Genomic DNA, 16118 nt, shown 5'->3' on the forward strand with positions numbered 1-16118 from the left:
ATGCAAAAAAATTTGAATGTTCTGAATGAGTTGAAATGGTTGGTGATTTTTCAAATCGGTCGAGAAATGTTGAAGCAGTAACATTTTTAATTGAGAAATGGTATTAAGGAACTCCTGGAATTTCGGGAAAACCGGGATTTTTTTCCAGTTCGAAAAACAACTTTGTTTTTTGTAGTGATTACTAGGAAGGTTTTGACGGTGGAACTGTTGAATTGGGTTGAAAAATGTGGAAGTAGTCGCCAGAAAAAAGGGTCAAAAAATTGAATTTTGGGAATTACTGGAATTTTTTTTTTTAACTTGAAAAAAATGATGGTTTCAATGTCCAGGATGAGTGGAATATGTTGAATGGGTTGAAAAACGTGGAATGAAAAATGGCCAATTCATTTTGAATGGGAAATATGTTCCGGAAAACCTGGGATTCAGGGAAATCTGGGAGTTTTGGGAATTCGCCAAGGGAAAGTCTGCGATTGGAATGGTTTGAATCGGATGAAAAAATTGGAAGGTAGAGCGCGCCAAAATCTGGAGAAGAAGAAGAAGTTGAATAAAAAATAGATGAATTTTGGTGTAGAAAACCATATTAATTAATATAAATAATTAATTAATAATTAATACTAGAGAGATACTAGATACTAGATACTAGAGAGAGAGAGGAGCCAGATGAGGTGGTTCGGGCATCTGGTCAGGATGCAACCCGAACGCCTCCCGAACGAGGTGTTTAGGGCACGTCCGACCGGTAGGAGGCCACGGGGAAGACCCAGGACACGTTGGGAAGACTATGTCTCCCGGCTGGCCTGGGAACGCCTCGGGATCCCCCGGGAAGAGCTAGACGAAGTGGCTGGGGAGAGGGAAGTCTGGGCTTCCCTGCTTAGGCTGCTGCCCCCGCGACCCGACCTCGGATAAGCGGAAGAAGATGGATGGAATTAATACTAATTAATGTTGTTGTGCGGCCCGGTAGCAAATGTGTCACGGACTGGTACCGGTCCCCGGACCGGTGGTTGGGGACCACTGTATTAGAGGACACCTCGGAACTAAGCAATAAAATGTTTGAAATCCAAGACGGGGACGCTGTGTGAGCTTCTGGTGCACAAAGTGTGTGTTCTGGTGTGCAAAGAGCATTCCAAGTTACATAACAGGCAACAGGGAGTGTTGTTCCTCAGCCAGCCATTCCATCTGCCTGTGATTAAATCACATCCTCTTCAATACTACATCTATTGTCTTTACATGCACTATATTCACTTCCCTTATATCCATACATCAAGTTAATAGTCGTGATTGTTGTCATAACACTCGCAGGAGTAGTTGAATGTGCTAGTTTGAATGAAAATGCAATTATTTCAATTACAAAGGGGCCTTTTTTATCTTTGTTGTGCACTTTGTAACGTACCAACGTCCGTGACGTCACAGCTAGCGCGAACCACGCTCCGACATGCTAAAAGTGAAAAAAATAAATAAATAAAATAACTTCCTAAAAGTGAACTATCTGGAAATATTGGACAATAATGATATCGATAATATATATTTAAAAAATAAAAAAAATTGGCTGTGAGTCATGTCGCGGGTGGTCATTGTTGCGTTAACGAGTCAAGCAGCGTTCGAATAAGACAAAAAAAAAAAGTTATTAACTCTTCAACTACAAAAACAGTGCAAAGTTAGCATAATCAAGAAGCACATTTGAAAAAAAAGAGATTTCTTACCGTTACTTGTGCTCCAAAAAAAAGAACCGGAAGTCCCACGGGGTTTAGTCCACAACTTGTGCCCGCACGAGAGCGCAGCGAGGCGGGGAGAGGACGAGCCGGACCCGGACGGTCCTCGATTCTCCTCTTTGGTTCTCGGCGGTGGAAGCGCGGCTTGTTGTCCGCCGTGCGTACTACTTCCACGTCTCTCACCGTGTGTGTGCGTGTGAGTGTGTGTTTGACAGGGGCGTAGCTCCCCCGCCGAGGGGTAGAGAACCACCCATTCCCGCCTACTCCAACATGGCCGCCATCCCGCCACAACTATTACGGAGGTAAAATCAACACACACTCGCTGAGTTAAAACTAACACCAACTCGACAAATACCACTCAAACTAACTGTTATCAAAGCCAAGAAGCGGTATGTACCCTAAAAAAAAGACTTGAACAATGATATCCATGCTTATTAACATGTTACTAGCATGTTAGATAATGCTAATGTTAGCATGCTAGCTTTTGGAACAATATTTTTAGGTACACACCTCAGAGTAATATATTTTGGTACTTGACACATGTAACACGTAGCATTTTAGCATGCTAACATAAGCATACTAAAAAAAGACTTGAACAATGATATTCATGCTTATTAACATGTTACTAGCATGTTACTACTTGATGCATGCTAATGTTAGCATGCTAGCTTTTGGAACAATATTTTTAGGTATATATATATATTCATATATATATATATATATATATATATATATATATATATATATATATATATATATATATATATATATATATATATATATATATATATATATGTATATATATATATATATATATATATATATATATATATATATGTATATATATATATATATATATATATATATATATATATATATATATATATATATATATATATATATATATACTACCATTCAAAAGTTTGGGGTCACCCAAACAATTTTGTGGAATAGCCTTCATTTCTAAGAACAAGAATAGACTGTCAAGTTTCAGATGAAAGTTCACTTTTTCTGGCCATTTTGAGCGTTTAATTGACCCCACAAATGTGATGCTCCAGAAATTCAATCTGCTCAAAGGAAGGTCAGTTTTGTAGCTTCTGTAACGAGCTAAACTGTTTTCAGATGTGTGAACATGATTGCACAAGGGTTTTCTAATCATCAATTAGCCTTCTGAGCCAATGAGCAAACACATTGTACCATTAGAACACTGGAGTGATAGTTGCTGGAAATGGGCCTCTATACACCTATGTAGATATTGCACCAAAAACCAGACATTTGCAGCTAGAATAGTCATTTACCACATTAGCAATGTATAGAGTGTATTTCTTTCAAGTTAAGACTAGTTTAAAGTTATCTTCATTGAAAAGTACAGTGCTTTTCCTTCAAAAATAAGGACATTTCAATGTGACCCCAAACTTTTGAACGGTAATTTATATATATACCTAACACATGTTACACTTAGCATTTTAGCATGCTAGCCTAAGCATACCCTAAAAAAGACTTGAACAATGATATTCACGCTTATTAACATGTTACTAGCATCCGTGAGTTAACTAGCTTGTTTTTCACATGAAGCAATTTAGCAAGCTAAGGGGCTTGCACCTCAGCGTCAAATATTGTTGTTACTTGACAAATTCTACCTTTTAGCATGGTAGCTTTTGTATTAGCTTATTTTGTAGGTAAGCTCTTATGTCATATTTTGGTACTCGATGCAACCAGTGCAGTGTTTCCCGCACATTCATTTATTTGTGGCGGCCCGCCACGAAATAATTAAGGCCGCGACAAAAATAATTTTTTATTTTTTAAATTTTTTTTAAATTTAAAAAAAAAAATGTATTCTTATTTTTATTTATTTTTGTCCTGTCCAGCTTCTCAGGCAAATCATATAGTTGATGTAGATGCCCATATAGGCTGTTCAGATTTACTTTACAAAAGAGAAGTGTAGGATCAAGATTTTTGGAGCTCTTTGTTCAGTGGATCAGATGTTTGATGAAGCTTTGTGTCTATCTACCACCACTACTGTTTTCTGTTTATTTGTTACTGACTGTGGCAGGACACCTCTGCCTCTGTTTCACTTTATGTTGCTGGTAAATAATATGGTTGTAGTAGTAGGCTAAAGTTAAATTATTTAGTATGCACTAATTAAAGGGGCAGAGTTTTAAGAGACATTTTAGCTTTTATATTTTTATAAGATATATTTTTTGTAATAACCACAATTAATACATATATTTCAGTGAATAACTTATTGTTCAAATCTGTATATAAATATGTACATAAAGTGTTGTAATTATATTGTAAAATGGATGGATGGATGGATGGATGGATGGATGGATGGACGTTTAAAACAAAACTGTTATTATTAATTAGTAAGTATACATTTTTTTAGCCTTTTTAGAGAAAATCATATCATTGTAGTAAATTATGCAAATTACTCGATGATGTCATGGTGACCACGCCCATAGCCACGCCCATAGTCACGCCCCCGCCGCCACAGGTATCTTGGCAGTTTATGGGAAGCACTGCAGTGTTGCAAGTGGAAAAACATTGTTTTGCTAAAGCTAACTGTGTCCAAAGTGCGGCCTGGGAACCATTTGCAGCCCATGGCCAATATTTTAACGGCCGTTAGCATTCTAATACTAGCGTGCTAGCTTTTTTGCTAGTTTTGCAGCGTCAAATATTTTGTTACTTGACAAATGATACCTGTTAGCATGCTAGCTTTGTTTTATTAGCTAATTTTGTAGGTATGCTCTTAAGTTTTGGTACTTGATGCATGTTAATGTTAGCATACTAGATTTTTAAACAATAACTTTAGGTACACACCTCAGAGTAATATATTTTGCTACCTAACACATGTTACAGGTAGCATTTTAGCATGCTAACATAAACATGCTAGCTTTTTTGGCTAATTTAGCAGGTATAGACACTTTAGTGTCATATATTTTGGTGTTTCACTAATGCTAACTGCAATAATTATTGTTAACACAATAGCATAGTACTGTTAGCGTTCTATTTTTGTTTTTTTTAGCTCATTTTGCTCATATTTTTGGTTACTTCACACTATCTGGCCAGAGTACGTATGGTAAACAACAGACTTTTGCTAGTGTTTATTTACAAGTTAAAATGCATAAAAATGTTAAAAAAAAAATGTTCTTGTTTTACTGTTACTTGACGAATGGTACCTGTTAGCTTGCTAGCTTTTTTTTTTATTAGCTAATTTTGAAGGTGAGGTATGCTCTTGGGTCATATTTTGGTACTTGATGCTTGCTAATGTTAGCATGCTATCTTTTTAAACGATATTTTCAGGTACTCACCTCAGAGTAATATGTTTTGCTACCTAACACATGTTACAGTCAGCATTTTAGCATGCTAACATAAAGCGCTAGTTTTTTTGGCTAATTTAGCAGGTATAGACACTTGAGTGTCATATATTTTGGTGTTTTACTAATGCTAACTGCAATAATTATTGTTAACACAATAGCATAGTACTGTTAGCATTCTATATATTTTTAAAGCTCATTTTGTTCATATTTTTGTTTACTTCACACTATCTGGCCAGAGTACGTATGGTAAACAACAGACTTGCTAGTGTTTATTTACAAGTTAGAATGCAAAAAAAAATGAAAACAATGTGTTCTTGTTTTAATGTTACTTGACGAATGGTACCTGTTAGCTTGCTAGCTTTTTTTTTTATTAGCTAATTTTGAAGGTGAGGTATGCTCTTGAGTCATATTTTGGTACTTGATGCTTGTTAATGTTAGCATGCTAGCTTTTTAAACAATATTTTCAGATACACACCTCAGAGTAATATGTTTTGCTACCTAAAATGTTACAGTTAGCATTGCTAACATAAGCACGCTAGCTTTTCAAAGCTAATTTAGCAGGTATAGACACCTGAGTGTCATATAGTTTGGTATTTCACTAATGCTACCGTATTTTTCGGACTATAAGTCGCAGTTTTTTTCATAGTTTGGCCGGGGGTGCGACTTATACTCAGGAGCGACTTATGTGTGAAATGATTAACACATTAGCGTAAAATATCAAATAATATTATTTAGCTCATTCACGTAAGAGACTAGACGTATAAGATTTCATGGGATTTAGCGATTAGGAGTGACAGATGGTTTGGTAAACGTATAGCATGTTCTATATGTTATAGTTATTTGAATGACTCTTACCATAATATGTTACGTTAACATACCAGGCACGTTCTCAGTTGGTTATTTATGCCTCATTTAACGTACACTTATTCAGCCTGTTGTTCACTATTCTTTATTTATTTTAAATTGCCTTTCAAATGTCTATTCTTGGTGTTGGCTTTTATCAAATACATTTCCCCAAAAAATGCGACTTACAGTATACTCCAGTGCGACTTATATATGTTTTATTCCTTCTTTATTATGCATTTTCGGCCGGTGCGACTTATACTCCAGAGCGACTTATACTCCGAAAAATACGGTAACCAGGCATGTGATTTTTCCGTCTAAAGTCGGAATTCCGTCTTTTTTAATCTCGGGGGAAAAAAAAAAAATCTCCCGTTTTTCCGTTTTTTTTTCCGACCCTAAATCAAGATTCGAGACGTAGTTTATATTACGCCGTAGTTGATTGGTCGATATGTTCCTTGTGACCAATCAGGACATCTGTTATGAATAATGACGTTAATAACGTCATCATTCATAATGGTTATTATGGCCATTTTCCATATGTAAACGATGTCGGTTCTCGAGAGAAAGGACGCTTTACGAGTAAAAGAAATTGATAAACATGTCAAACATAAGTTTCGATGGGACTGGATGGAAAGGGAAATCACTGATACTGTTGGGAAGAAGAAAGTTACGACTTTGTCCGGTGATTTTATTCGGAAAATCGATCGTCCCGGAAAGGTTTTGTGCACGTGGTGTCATGATAATATTGACTATGGATCACGAGGTTTCAAGGCTTTGGAAGTACATGCGAAACGCCAAAAACATATGAAACAACTTGAAGCAAGGAAAACAAACTTTTCACTAGCTGGTACTTTTGGATGTCAACCGAAAGTGAGCAAGCCTTACGGACTTCATCTTTTGTTTACATCGACAACTGCCGTAGACATGGAGAGGAAAGATCCACCCACTTCAGTTGCAGACAGGGTTGTTAATAATGAGGTAAGCTAAAAAATATTTGCTTGCGAAATACGCATGTTTGTTTTAAATATTAACCAATTATTGCTTTGCGAAATATAAATGGGTTTTTCTAAAAATAAAAAGTCACGTGAAAATATATTATGAAATTACAGAAATTCAAAGAGTCGCATTATTGATTCCAGTTAACAATTTATTTGAAATACATTTGCATATAATACTATTTTGTAATATTAAGTTCTTATGTAGTCTGTTGAAACTATTGTCAGTGGTGTAACAATCTTGAAGGTAAATATTTTCACACTTGTTTCATGCAATATGTCAGTGTCATCACATTATTATTATTTCCTACTTTCAAATATGAGTAAACAATACTAAACATGTTTAATTATTTTCATAAATGTATATCCTATGTTGGCGAAAAGAATGAAATGTTTACATTACATTACATTACATTACATAAACTGAAGTAATGTGGTAATACTGTAAATAAACTGTAGATAATATCACTGATCAATGTGACACCTGTGGATGTGAAATGAACACAAGATGTAAATATTAGTGACTAAATACTGTTGGGACTGAACCATATACAGTGATTCATTAGGATAATTGGGTTATGTATGTTCTATTAATGATGTTTTCATGTCTTTAAACTCTAAAATATTTTCTTCAAATGGTGCTGTCTTTGTTAATTTTAGCATGTTAAATTGGTGAAAAACCAGGAGCTTCGGGGGGCGTTGCCCCCCTTGTCCCCCACCAGGGCACCGCCCTGGACCTGGCTGGGGGTCTTCGTCCCCCAGACCCCCAGAAATTTTTTCAGTCTTTTTCATTGTGGTCAAATCACATGCCTGGGTAACTGTAATATTGCTGTTGTTAACATAAAAGCATAGTACTTTTAGCGTTCTATTTTGTTTTTTAAGCTCGTTTTGCTCATCATTTTGGTTCCAAAAAAGTGCAGTTTTTCTCGTCTTTTCAAGTAAGCAGCAGACCTTGCTAACATTGAAAAATAATTTATTTCAGAAATGTACTGTGATCATATATTCACTCTTCTGCACGGTTAGCATGTTGTGGCGTACAATGACAATCACCCCACAGGAAACAAATTCTAATTGAACACAAAGTAAGAAAAGGAAACCAAAAAACAAAATTGGATGACATCTTTTGAAGAATGCAAACTAGGCAAACACCATCGAGTCGTACACGGTGAGTGGGCGGGGCTAAGCCTCCGTGGGCGTTACTTCAGGACGATTTCGATAAAAAACACACACACACACGGTGAAGTATAAAGCTTAGGAAGTGTGCTACCACACACACACACACACACACACACATATATAAAGCAATGGACGACGGAAATACAGCTTGATTAACGACCACTGCACCTTTGTGTCTCGACGATCCCGCGGCTAAACTACCCTACTTGCTGACGGGACGACGTGAAAACCTGTAGAAACATCCAGAAGGTGTTTGAGAGCCGTTGAAAAAATCCAGTAAAAGTCCGCGGCGATCTTCTGGATCAGTGTGTCAAAGGCATCGCTTGGACTTTGTTGATATACACTTCCTCGTATTGTCCAGAGTCAAGGCGCGCTCGAGACGCAGCGTCAGGCGGTAGCGTCCAGAGCACTTTTCTGTCCGTGTTGCTATTTATAGTCCCTTAATGCCGAGTGTGCGTGGACTAGTCCACTACATACTGTAAATATAATATATGTCATATATTATATACAGGTATATGTGTCTATTCAAGGATTCTTGTGACTTTTGTACAGCATACAAAGATAGTACCACTTTGAAGGTGTGCAAATGTTAAAATAAGGAGCAAATAAGTCATGCAAACAAATAGAAAATGCCAACAAAAAGGGTGTGTCGGTGTCTTCGGGTGGCACACTTGCACGCTAAAGTGTTGCACAAAGTCTTGTTGAGAAATCAGGAAATGAAAACCAAGCGCAAATCACATGATCAGCCAGAAATTTCCTTAGTCCTTATTTTTCTTTTGGGGGGACGGACGTTATTCTCACACAAAAGAGGAGAAGCCAGCGATGGGGGCCCGCGATCCGGGGGCCAGGCTGCTGGGCGGCCTGTAGAGGGCGCTGTGCTGGCTGGGGGGGTTCTGCTGCGACGGGGTAGGAGTCCGGCTGCCTTTAGGCCTGAAGAGGCTGTCTTGGCCCTGGGGCTGGGCCTGGGGCTGTCCCTGGGCCTGCTGCTGCTGCTGCTGCTGCTGGGGCTGGGGGCTGGGCGAGCTGAGCTGGGGTGGCAGAGGCGGCAGCGGGGGCAGCGGCGGCGGGGCGCCGTGCTCCGTCTCGCCCGACTCGGACTCGGCGTAGCTGTAGGCCTGCGCTCTGGATATGCCCTTCTGCTGGCGGCGCCACGAGTTGTAGTAGGTGGGGTCGCTGATGTAGTGGTTGACGAAGGAGTGGGTCTTCTGGCGGTTGGGGTCCACCTCGTACTCGTTGTCGCTGCCCTGTGAGAGAAGCGTTTAATTGGGCCGTTAGCGCCACAGTGCGGTGATGGTTAGCGACGCTAAAGGCTAAGGATGAAGATGAATTATGTTGGGCCCCTGGAACACAACACACATGCACACTGAGAGCCCACATCACCAGCAACCACGGGAGATGATCAAAGCATGATTTGTTCAAATGGATGAAGCGTGCGTCCCGAAAAAAACCACACAAGATGGCAAACAACCACCACCTTTGTACCCTCAGACTAAAACGGGTCAGCGGACCACATGGGAAAGTCTTAGGATGGGAACGAGCAACAGAAACCGGGTCGGCTACAAACATGTAAAGAAGAAACAAGCAGGCAGCCATGGGAACCTCACCAAATGTAGTGGAAGTGTATGTAGGCCACCTGTTCCGTATGAAAACACCAGCGCCTCCTATGGGTGAACAGAACATTGGGGTTTACAGCACATCACAGCATGAGTCAAGCTTCAACTTCCCCCCCGTTAGCCCAGAGCTGGGCAAATATTTTGACTCGGGGGCCACGTTGAGAGAAAAACTGTGTCTGGGGGCCAATGTGTATGTGTGTATAAATTATATATACAGTTGTAGTCAAACGTTTACACACACTTAGGGCTGCAACTAACGATTAATTTGATAATCGATTAATCTGTCGATTATTACTTCGATTAATTGATTAATAATCGGATAAAAGAGACAAACTACATTTCTATCCTTTCCAGTATTTTATTGAAAAAAAACAGCATACTGGCACCATACTTATTTTGATTATTGTTTCTCAGCTGTTTGTACATGTTGCAGTTTATAAATAAAGGTTTATTTAAAAAAAACAACAACATTTTTTTAATTATTTTTTTTTTAAAGCCTCTGCGTATGCGCATAGCATAGATCCAACGAATCGATGACTAAATTAATCGGCAACTATTTTTATAATCGATTTTAATCGATTTAATCGATGAGTTGTTGCAGCCCTACACACACTTGTAAAGAACATAATGTTATGGCTGTCATGAGTTTACAATCATTTCCACAACTCTTATTTTTTTGTGATGTAGTGATTGGAGCACACACTTGTTGGTCACAAAAAACATTCATGAAGTTTGCTTCTTTTATGAATTTATTATGGCTCTACTGAAAATGTGAGCAAAAGTCAAAAGTATACACACAGCAATGTTAATATTTGCTTACATGTCCCTTGGCAAGTTTCACTGCAATAATAATAATAATAATAATAATGGATTAGATTTTATATCGCACTTTTCTATTATTAGATACTCAAAGCGCTCACAGAGAAGTGGGAACCCATCATTCATTCACACCTGGTGGTGGTGGTAAGCTACATTTGTAGCCACAGCTGCCCTGGGGTAGACTGACGGGAGCGAGGCTGCCAGTTTGCGCCTACGGCCCGTCCGACCACCACCTATCATTCACCTATCATTCATTCCCCACCTTCTACCATCCTAGTCATGTCCGCTGTGTCCTTGGGCAAGACACTTCACCCTCGCTCCTGATGGCTGCTGGTTAGCGCCTTGCATGGCAGCTCCCGCCATCAGTGTGTGAATGTGTGTGTGAATGGATGAATGTGGAAATAGTGTCAAAGCGCTTTGAGTACCTTGAAGGTAGAAAAGCGCTATACAAGTATAACCCATTTATCATTATTCATCATTCATTCACCAGTGTGAGCGGCACCGGGGGCGAGGGTGAAGTGTCCTGCCCAAGGACACAACGGCAGCGATTTGGATGTCAAGAGGCGGGGAGCGAACCTGCAACCCTCAGGTTTCTGGCACGGCTGCTCTACCCACTACGCCAGGGGTGGGCAATTAATTTTCACCGGGGGCCGCATAAGCAACCCGAGCACTGCTGGAGGGCCACACGACAATATTTCAATTAAATTTTGCTCAATATTATTTTTGATATACCGTAAGATGAATAATAATGATGATAATAATAATAATAAATAATAATAATAATTTAATTTAACCTAACTTAACTTTATACAAAAGCAGATTGCTTTTGATGGTGACTTTATCCTGCATTATCCAACATTTTTCCCCATCAGATTTGGACAACCATCTGTTGTTAAAAATAGTTTTTAATCATATTTATTTTATATTGTTTTTTATATTGGTTTTATATGTAATTGTTTTTTCTTTTTATTCAGTCATTGGTGGAGCTAAGGATAATATTTGAATATTGTTTTTAATATTGTTGTGCAGCACTTTGGAAACATTTTGTTGTTTAAATGTGCTATATAAATAAAGTGGATTAGATTGTCACACCTGCCAGCTTGTCCCATTTCAGTCCTAACATGTCCCAACACGCATTTACCTATGTGAACAAGTCATTACCTGTGGTTGTCTCTTTAATTGACTGCATGGTTGCCAGCTACTCCGTGATTTGAAAGTCTGCAGTTATCCCACGTAAGAAGAAGAGCAGCTGGAGGTGTCACGTACATCACAGATCTCATCCAAAGTTAGCGAAAAACAGTCCATGCGGGCATACAGCGCAACAAAGTCCAATAAGCACTCCTTAATAAACTCTCCGTCAGAAAACGCCTCCCTTTTTCTGGCGCTTTTGTGAGAAATGACGAAACTTGTCCTGACAGCTGCATCTCTGGGGGTGTGAAATATGGCACAAAGTCCTTGTTGGGTTTGCAGTTTTACCATCAACGCATCAGCCTCCCTTGCGCGCGCTTCATCAGACACATTCCGGTATTTTCCCTCGTGTTTCTTCGTGTAGTGGCGATTAAAATGATATTCTTTAAACACAGCAAGCTGTGTACCACAAATTAAGCACACGGCTTTACCATTAATTTATGAAAAGAAATACTTGCCAGTCCAAAACACGCCATTCGTCATCAACTTTTCTCTTTTTAGCGTCTCATCACTTGTCTCTATGCACCTTCACTCACAGGTTCCCCCCGGACATACGGCATAAATAACACATTTCAAAATAAAAGCAGCACAGTTGTATTGCGCGCAAGACATAGATGTTTTTTAAACTTTATTTTGTATTTTGTTATTGCGCCGTTCAATTCACTCACAATCGCACACGCGCTTACGTCCACACGGAAGTAATACAAATAACGCTTTTCAAAACAAAAGCAGCACCGTTGTATTGCACACTCGACATAGATACTTTTTGAAATTTATTTTGTAATTTATGATTGGCCTCACGCGGGCCGGACAGGGATGCGCAAAGGGCCGGATGCGGCCCGCGGGCCGTACAATGCCCAGGTCTGCACTACGCCATACCGCCGCAATAAGGTAGCCATCCACAAGCTTCTGCTTGAGTTTTTGACCACTCCTCTTGACAAAATTGGTGCAGTTCAACTAAATGTGTTGCTTTTCTGACATGGACTTGTTTCTTCAGCATTGTCCACACGTTTAAGTCAGGACTTTGGGAAGGTCATTTTAAAACCTTCATTGTAGCCTGATTCCTTTACCACTTTTGACATGTGTTTGGGGTCATTGTCCTGTTGGAACACCCAACTGCGCCCAATACCCAACCTCCGGGCTGATGATTTTAGCTTGTCCTGAAGAATTTGGAGGTAATCCTCCTTTTTTAATGTCCCATTTACTCTCGGTAAAGCACCAGTTCCATTGGCAGCAAAACAGAGCCCAGAGCATAATACTACCACCACCATGCTTGACGGTAGGTGTGGTGTTCCTGGGATTAAAGGCCTCACCTTTTCTTCTCCAAACATATTGCTGGGTATTGTGGCCAAACAGCTCCATTTTTGTTTCGTCTGACCACATAACTTTCCTCCAGAAGGTCTTATCTTTGTCCATGTGATGTCAGATGAAACTAAAATTGAGCTGTTTTGACCCAAAATAAATTAATAATAAAAAAAAACTTCATTATTTATTTTTTTGTGACCAACAGGTATGTGCTCCAATCACTCTATCACAAAAAAATAAAAGTTGTAGAAATGATTGGGAACTCAAGACAGCCATGACATTATGTTCTTTACAAGTGTATGTACACTTTTGACCACAACTGTAGTAAGTAAGTAAGTAAATGTTATTTATAAGGCGCTTTTCACAGATAAAATCACAAAGCGCTGTACAAAACATAGGTCAAGTAAAACAACAATTCAATGAAAACAACAACATCATAAAAATGATACAAAGGTGATTAAAAATGATAGTTAAAAGGTGGATTAACTAAAAGCTTTACTAAAAAGAAAAGTTTTCAAATGTTTCTTAAAAGTGTCAACACAGTCAAGATCACGGGGGGACTGGTGCAAGTTGTTCCAGAGTCTGGGAGCTATAGCCTGGAATGCCAGGTCTCCACTGGTTTTAAAAGGAGTTTTGGGGATCTTTAGAAGACCCTGGCCTGAAGTCAGTGATATACTGAGGGGCCCCACCATGCAACGCACGGATTGTCAGGACTAAAATCTTAAACTCAATGCGGAATTTAACGGGAAGCCAAGGAAGACTGGATTAAATGGGGGTGATATGGGCTGGTCTGGGTGCACCGGTCTAAAGACTGGCAGCTGCATTTTGTACCGTCTGAAGTCTCTTTAGCGTTGGCTTGTTGAAAAGAGTGAAGAGAGAATTGCAATAGTCAGTGCGAGACGAAATGAACGTGTGAATGATCATTTCCAGATCCAATTTTGACAGCAAATTTCTCACTTTAGAAATATTTCTGAGGTGATAAAACCAGTTTTTGGTCAGTTGACGACAGAGACCCTCCAAAGACTTGGACTGACCCAACACAAGCACAAGGTTTCAATCAATCAATCAATGTTTACTTATATAGCCCTAAATCACGAGTGTCTCAAAGGGCTGCACAAGCCACAACGACATCCTCGCCTCAGATCCCACCTCAGGGCAAGAAAAACTCAACCCAATGGGATAACAATGAGAAACCTTGGATTGGACCGGCGCAATGAACATTGAGTGGATCTAGCATAATATTGTGAGAGTCCAGTCCATAGTGGATCTAACATAATAGTGAGAGTCCAGTCCATAGTGGATCTAACATAATAGTGAGAGTCCAGTCCATAGTGGATCTAACATAATAGTGAGAGTCCAGTCCATAGTGGATCTAACATAATAGTGAGAGTCCAGTCCATAGTGGATCTAACACAAGGGTGGGCAATTAATTTTTACCGGGGGCCGCATGAGCAACCCGAGCACTGCTGGAGGGCCACATCTACAATATTTCAATTAAATTTTGCTCAATATTATTTTTGATATATACCGTAAGATAAATAATAATAATAGTAATAATAATAATAATAATAATAGTAATACTTCCACATAGTGTGTGTAACAGCATTCCATGACTAATATAAATACATTAACATTAATAATAAATGACAGTAAAATAAGCACACGTATGACTGAGGAGTCATAGTGTAACTTTGTGTGGTGTTTGAGTTGTCCGACTTTTTGTGTGGCCATAAACGCACCAGTAGTTTAGTGCTATGCGTGTTGGTGACAGATGACAAGTTGGTTTTGGCCTGGTTTGTACGGCAGAAAATGACTAGTTTTTCGAGATAGAAGTGTGAAAACTCATGTTTTTGGTGTGGTTATGGCCGAATATAAACAGTTTTGCTCAATAAAGTGATCGATATAATTCCTGTCCTCGAAGCATCTCCATAGACGTTACAATAATTGAACGGTGTTCAATTGAACGGTGTTGACGAACACCGTTAGGGCCGCTTGTTGTCACTGTCACTCAAAGTTGCATTGCAAAATTACATAGAATAAATATGTTTATTTTGTTTAGAATTCAGATGGGATTTGATTTGGTGCGCGGCATATATTTGCTGCGCGCAGCGGACGCTTGAGCTGTGCGCAATTGCGCAGGCACGCACCTTAGAGGGAACGTTGCTTGGCAGTCCATGTCTTGTTGAAAACACGCCATTCTTCATCAACTTTTCTCTTTTTAGCGTCTCGGGTGTTAACCGTGCATCACTTGTCGCTGCATGTGCACCTTCACTCGCAGGTTACACGCGGACACACGCCCATAAATAATACTTTTCAAAATAAAAGCAGCACAGTTGTATTGCGCACATGACATAGATGTTTTTTCAACTTTATTTTGTAATTTGTGATTGCAGCTGTTCACATTCACTCACAATCACGCACACGCATACGTCCACACGGAAGTAATACAAATAACGATTTTCAAAACAAAAGCAGCACCGTTGTATTGCACACTCGACATAGATACTTTTTAAAATTTATTTTGTAATTTATAATTGGCCTCACGCGGGCCGGGCAGGGACGCACAAAGGGCCGGATGCGGCCCGCGGGCCGCAGAATGCCCAGGTCTGATCTAACATAATAGTGAGAGTCCAGTCCATAGTGGATCTAACATAATAGTGAGAGTCCAGTCCATAGTGGGGCCAGCAGGAGATCATCTTGAGCGGAGACAGGTCAGCAACAACATGGATGACGCATCAGCATCCATCGTTAGCAATAGATCATTAGTCATTTTTGCGAGGGCTGTCTCCGTAGACTGATTTACCCTGAAACCGGGTTGAAAGGGTTCACAGAGATTGTTAAACGCTAAGTGTTCATTTAGCTGCTGTGCAACAATTTTTTCGAGGATTTTCGAAATAAATGGAAGGTGGGACTACCGGCCGGTAGTTTACCATGAGGTCAGGATCAATGTAAGGTCTTTTGAGCAGAGGATGAATAACCACTTTTTTGAATGCTCGGGGAACAGTGCCAGAGGAAAGTGATACATTTATAATATTTAGCACTGATGGTCCTAATATTACAAGCAGTTCCTTGATAAGTTTCCCAGGAAGTGGGTCAAGTAAACATGTTGTTTGTTTTATCCCATTTACACGCCGTAGGAGTTCCTCTGATGTTATT

At 39.5% G+C, this 16118-nt stretch overlaps 2 protein-coding genes, 1 long non-coding RNA gene and 1 pseudogene across 5 annotated transcripts in view; 2 read left to right on the plus strand and 2 right to left on the minus strand.

Annotated features, from left to right (window-relative positions):
* LOC133656307 (cdc42 effector protein 4-like) overlaps window positions 1-1932 on the minus strand; it is a 60949-nt gene extending 59017 nt beyond the window's left edge. Inside the window, exon 1 of the mRNA XM_062057331.1 lies at window positions 1695-1932. The gene's annotated coding sequence lies outside the window, so the exon portion shown is untranslated. The remainder of the gene's footprint in view (window positions 1-1694) is intronic.
* The window catches only part of LOC133656314 (protein sidekick-2-like), a 1293862-nt pseudogene that overhangs the window by 113427 nt on the left and 1164317 nt on the right, over window positions 1-16118 (plus strand).
* LOC133656309 (uncharacterized) overlaps window positions 1-16118 on the plus strand; it is a 104073-nt gene that overhangs the window by 17311 nt on the left and 70644 nt on the right. The window lies entirely within an intron of this gene.
* Window positions 7829-16118, minus strand: part of LOC133656306 (protein sidekick-2-like) — a 225159-nt gene continuing 216869 nt past the window's right edge. For 2 of the 3 annotated variants that reach the window (XM_062057328.1, XM_062057329.1), the window contains exons 43-44: window positions 9642-9698; window positions 7829-9281 (exon numbers count right to left, since the gene is read on the minus strand). In XM_062057328.1, coding sequence (XP_061913312.1) covers window positions 8835-9281; window positions 9642-9698 — 504 coding nt within the window. In that variant the 3' untranslated portion in view covers window positions 7829-8834. The remainder of the gene's footprint in view (window positions 9282-9641; window positions 9699-16118) is intronic. The other variant, XM_062057330.1, reaches the window with a different exon arrangement.

Source organism: Entelurus aequoreus, linkage group LG08, assembly GCF_033978785.1.
Source record: "Entelurus aequoreus isolate RoL-2023_Sb linkage group LG08, RoL_Eaeq_v1.1, whole genome shotgun sequence".
NCBI lineage: Eukaryota > Metazoa > Chordata > Actinopteri > Syngnathiformes > Syngnathidae > Entelurus > Entelurus aequoreus.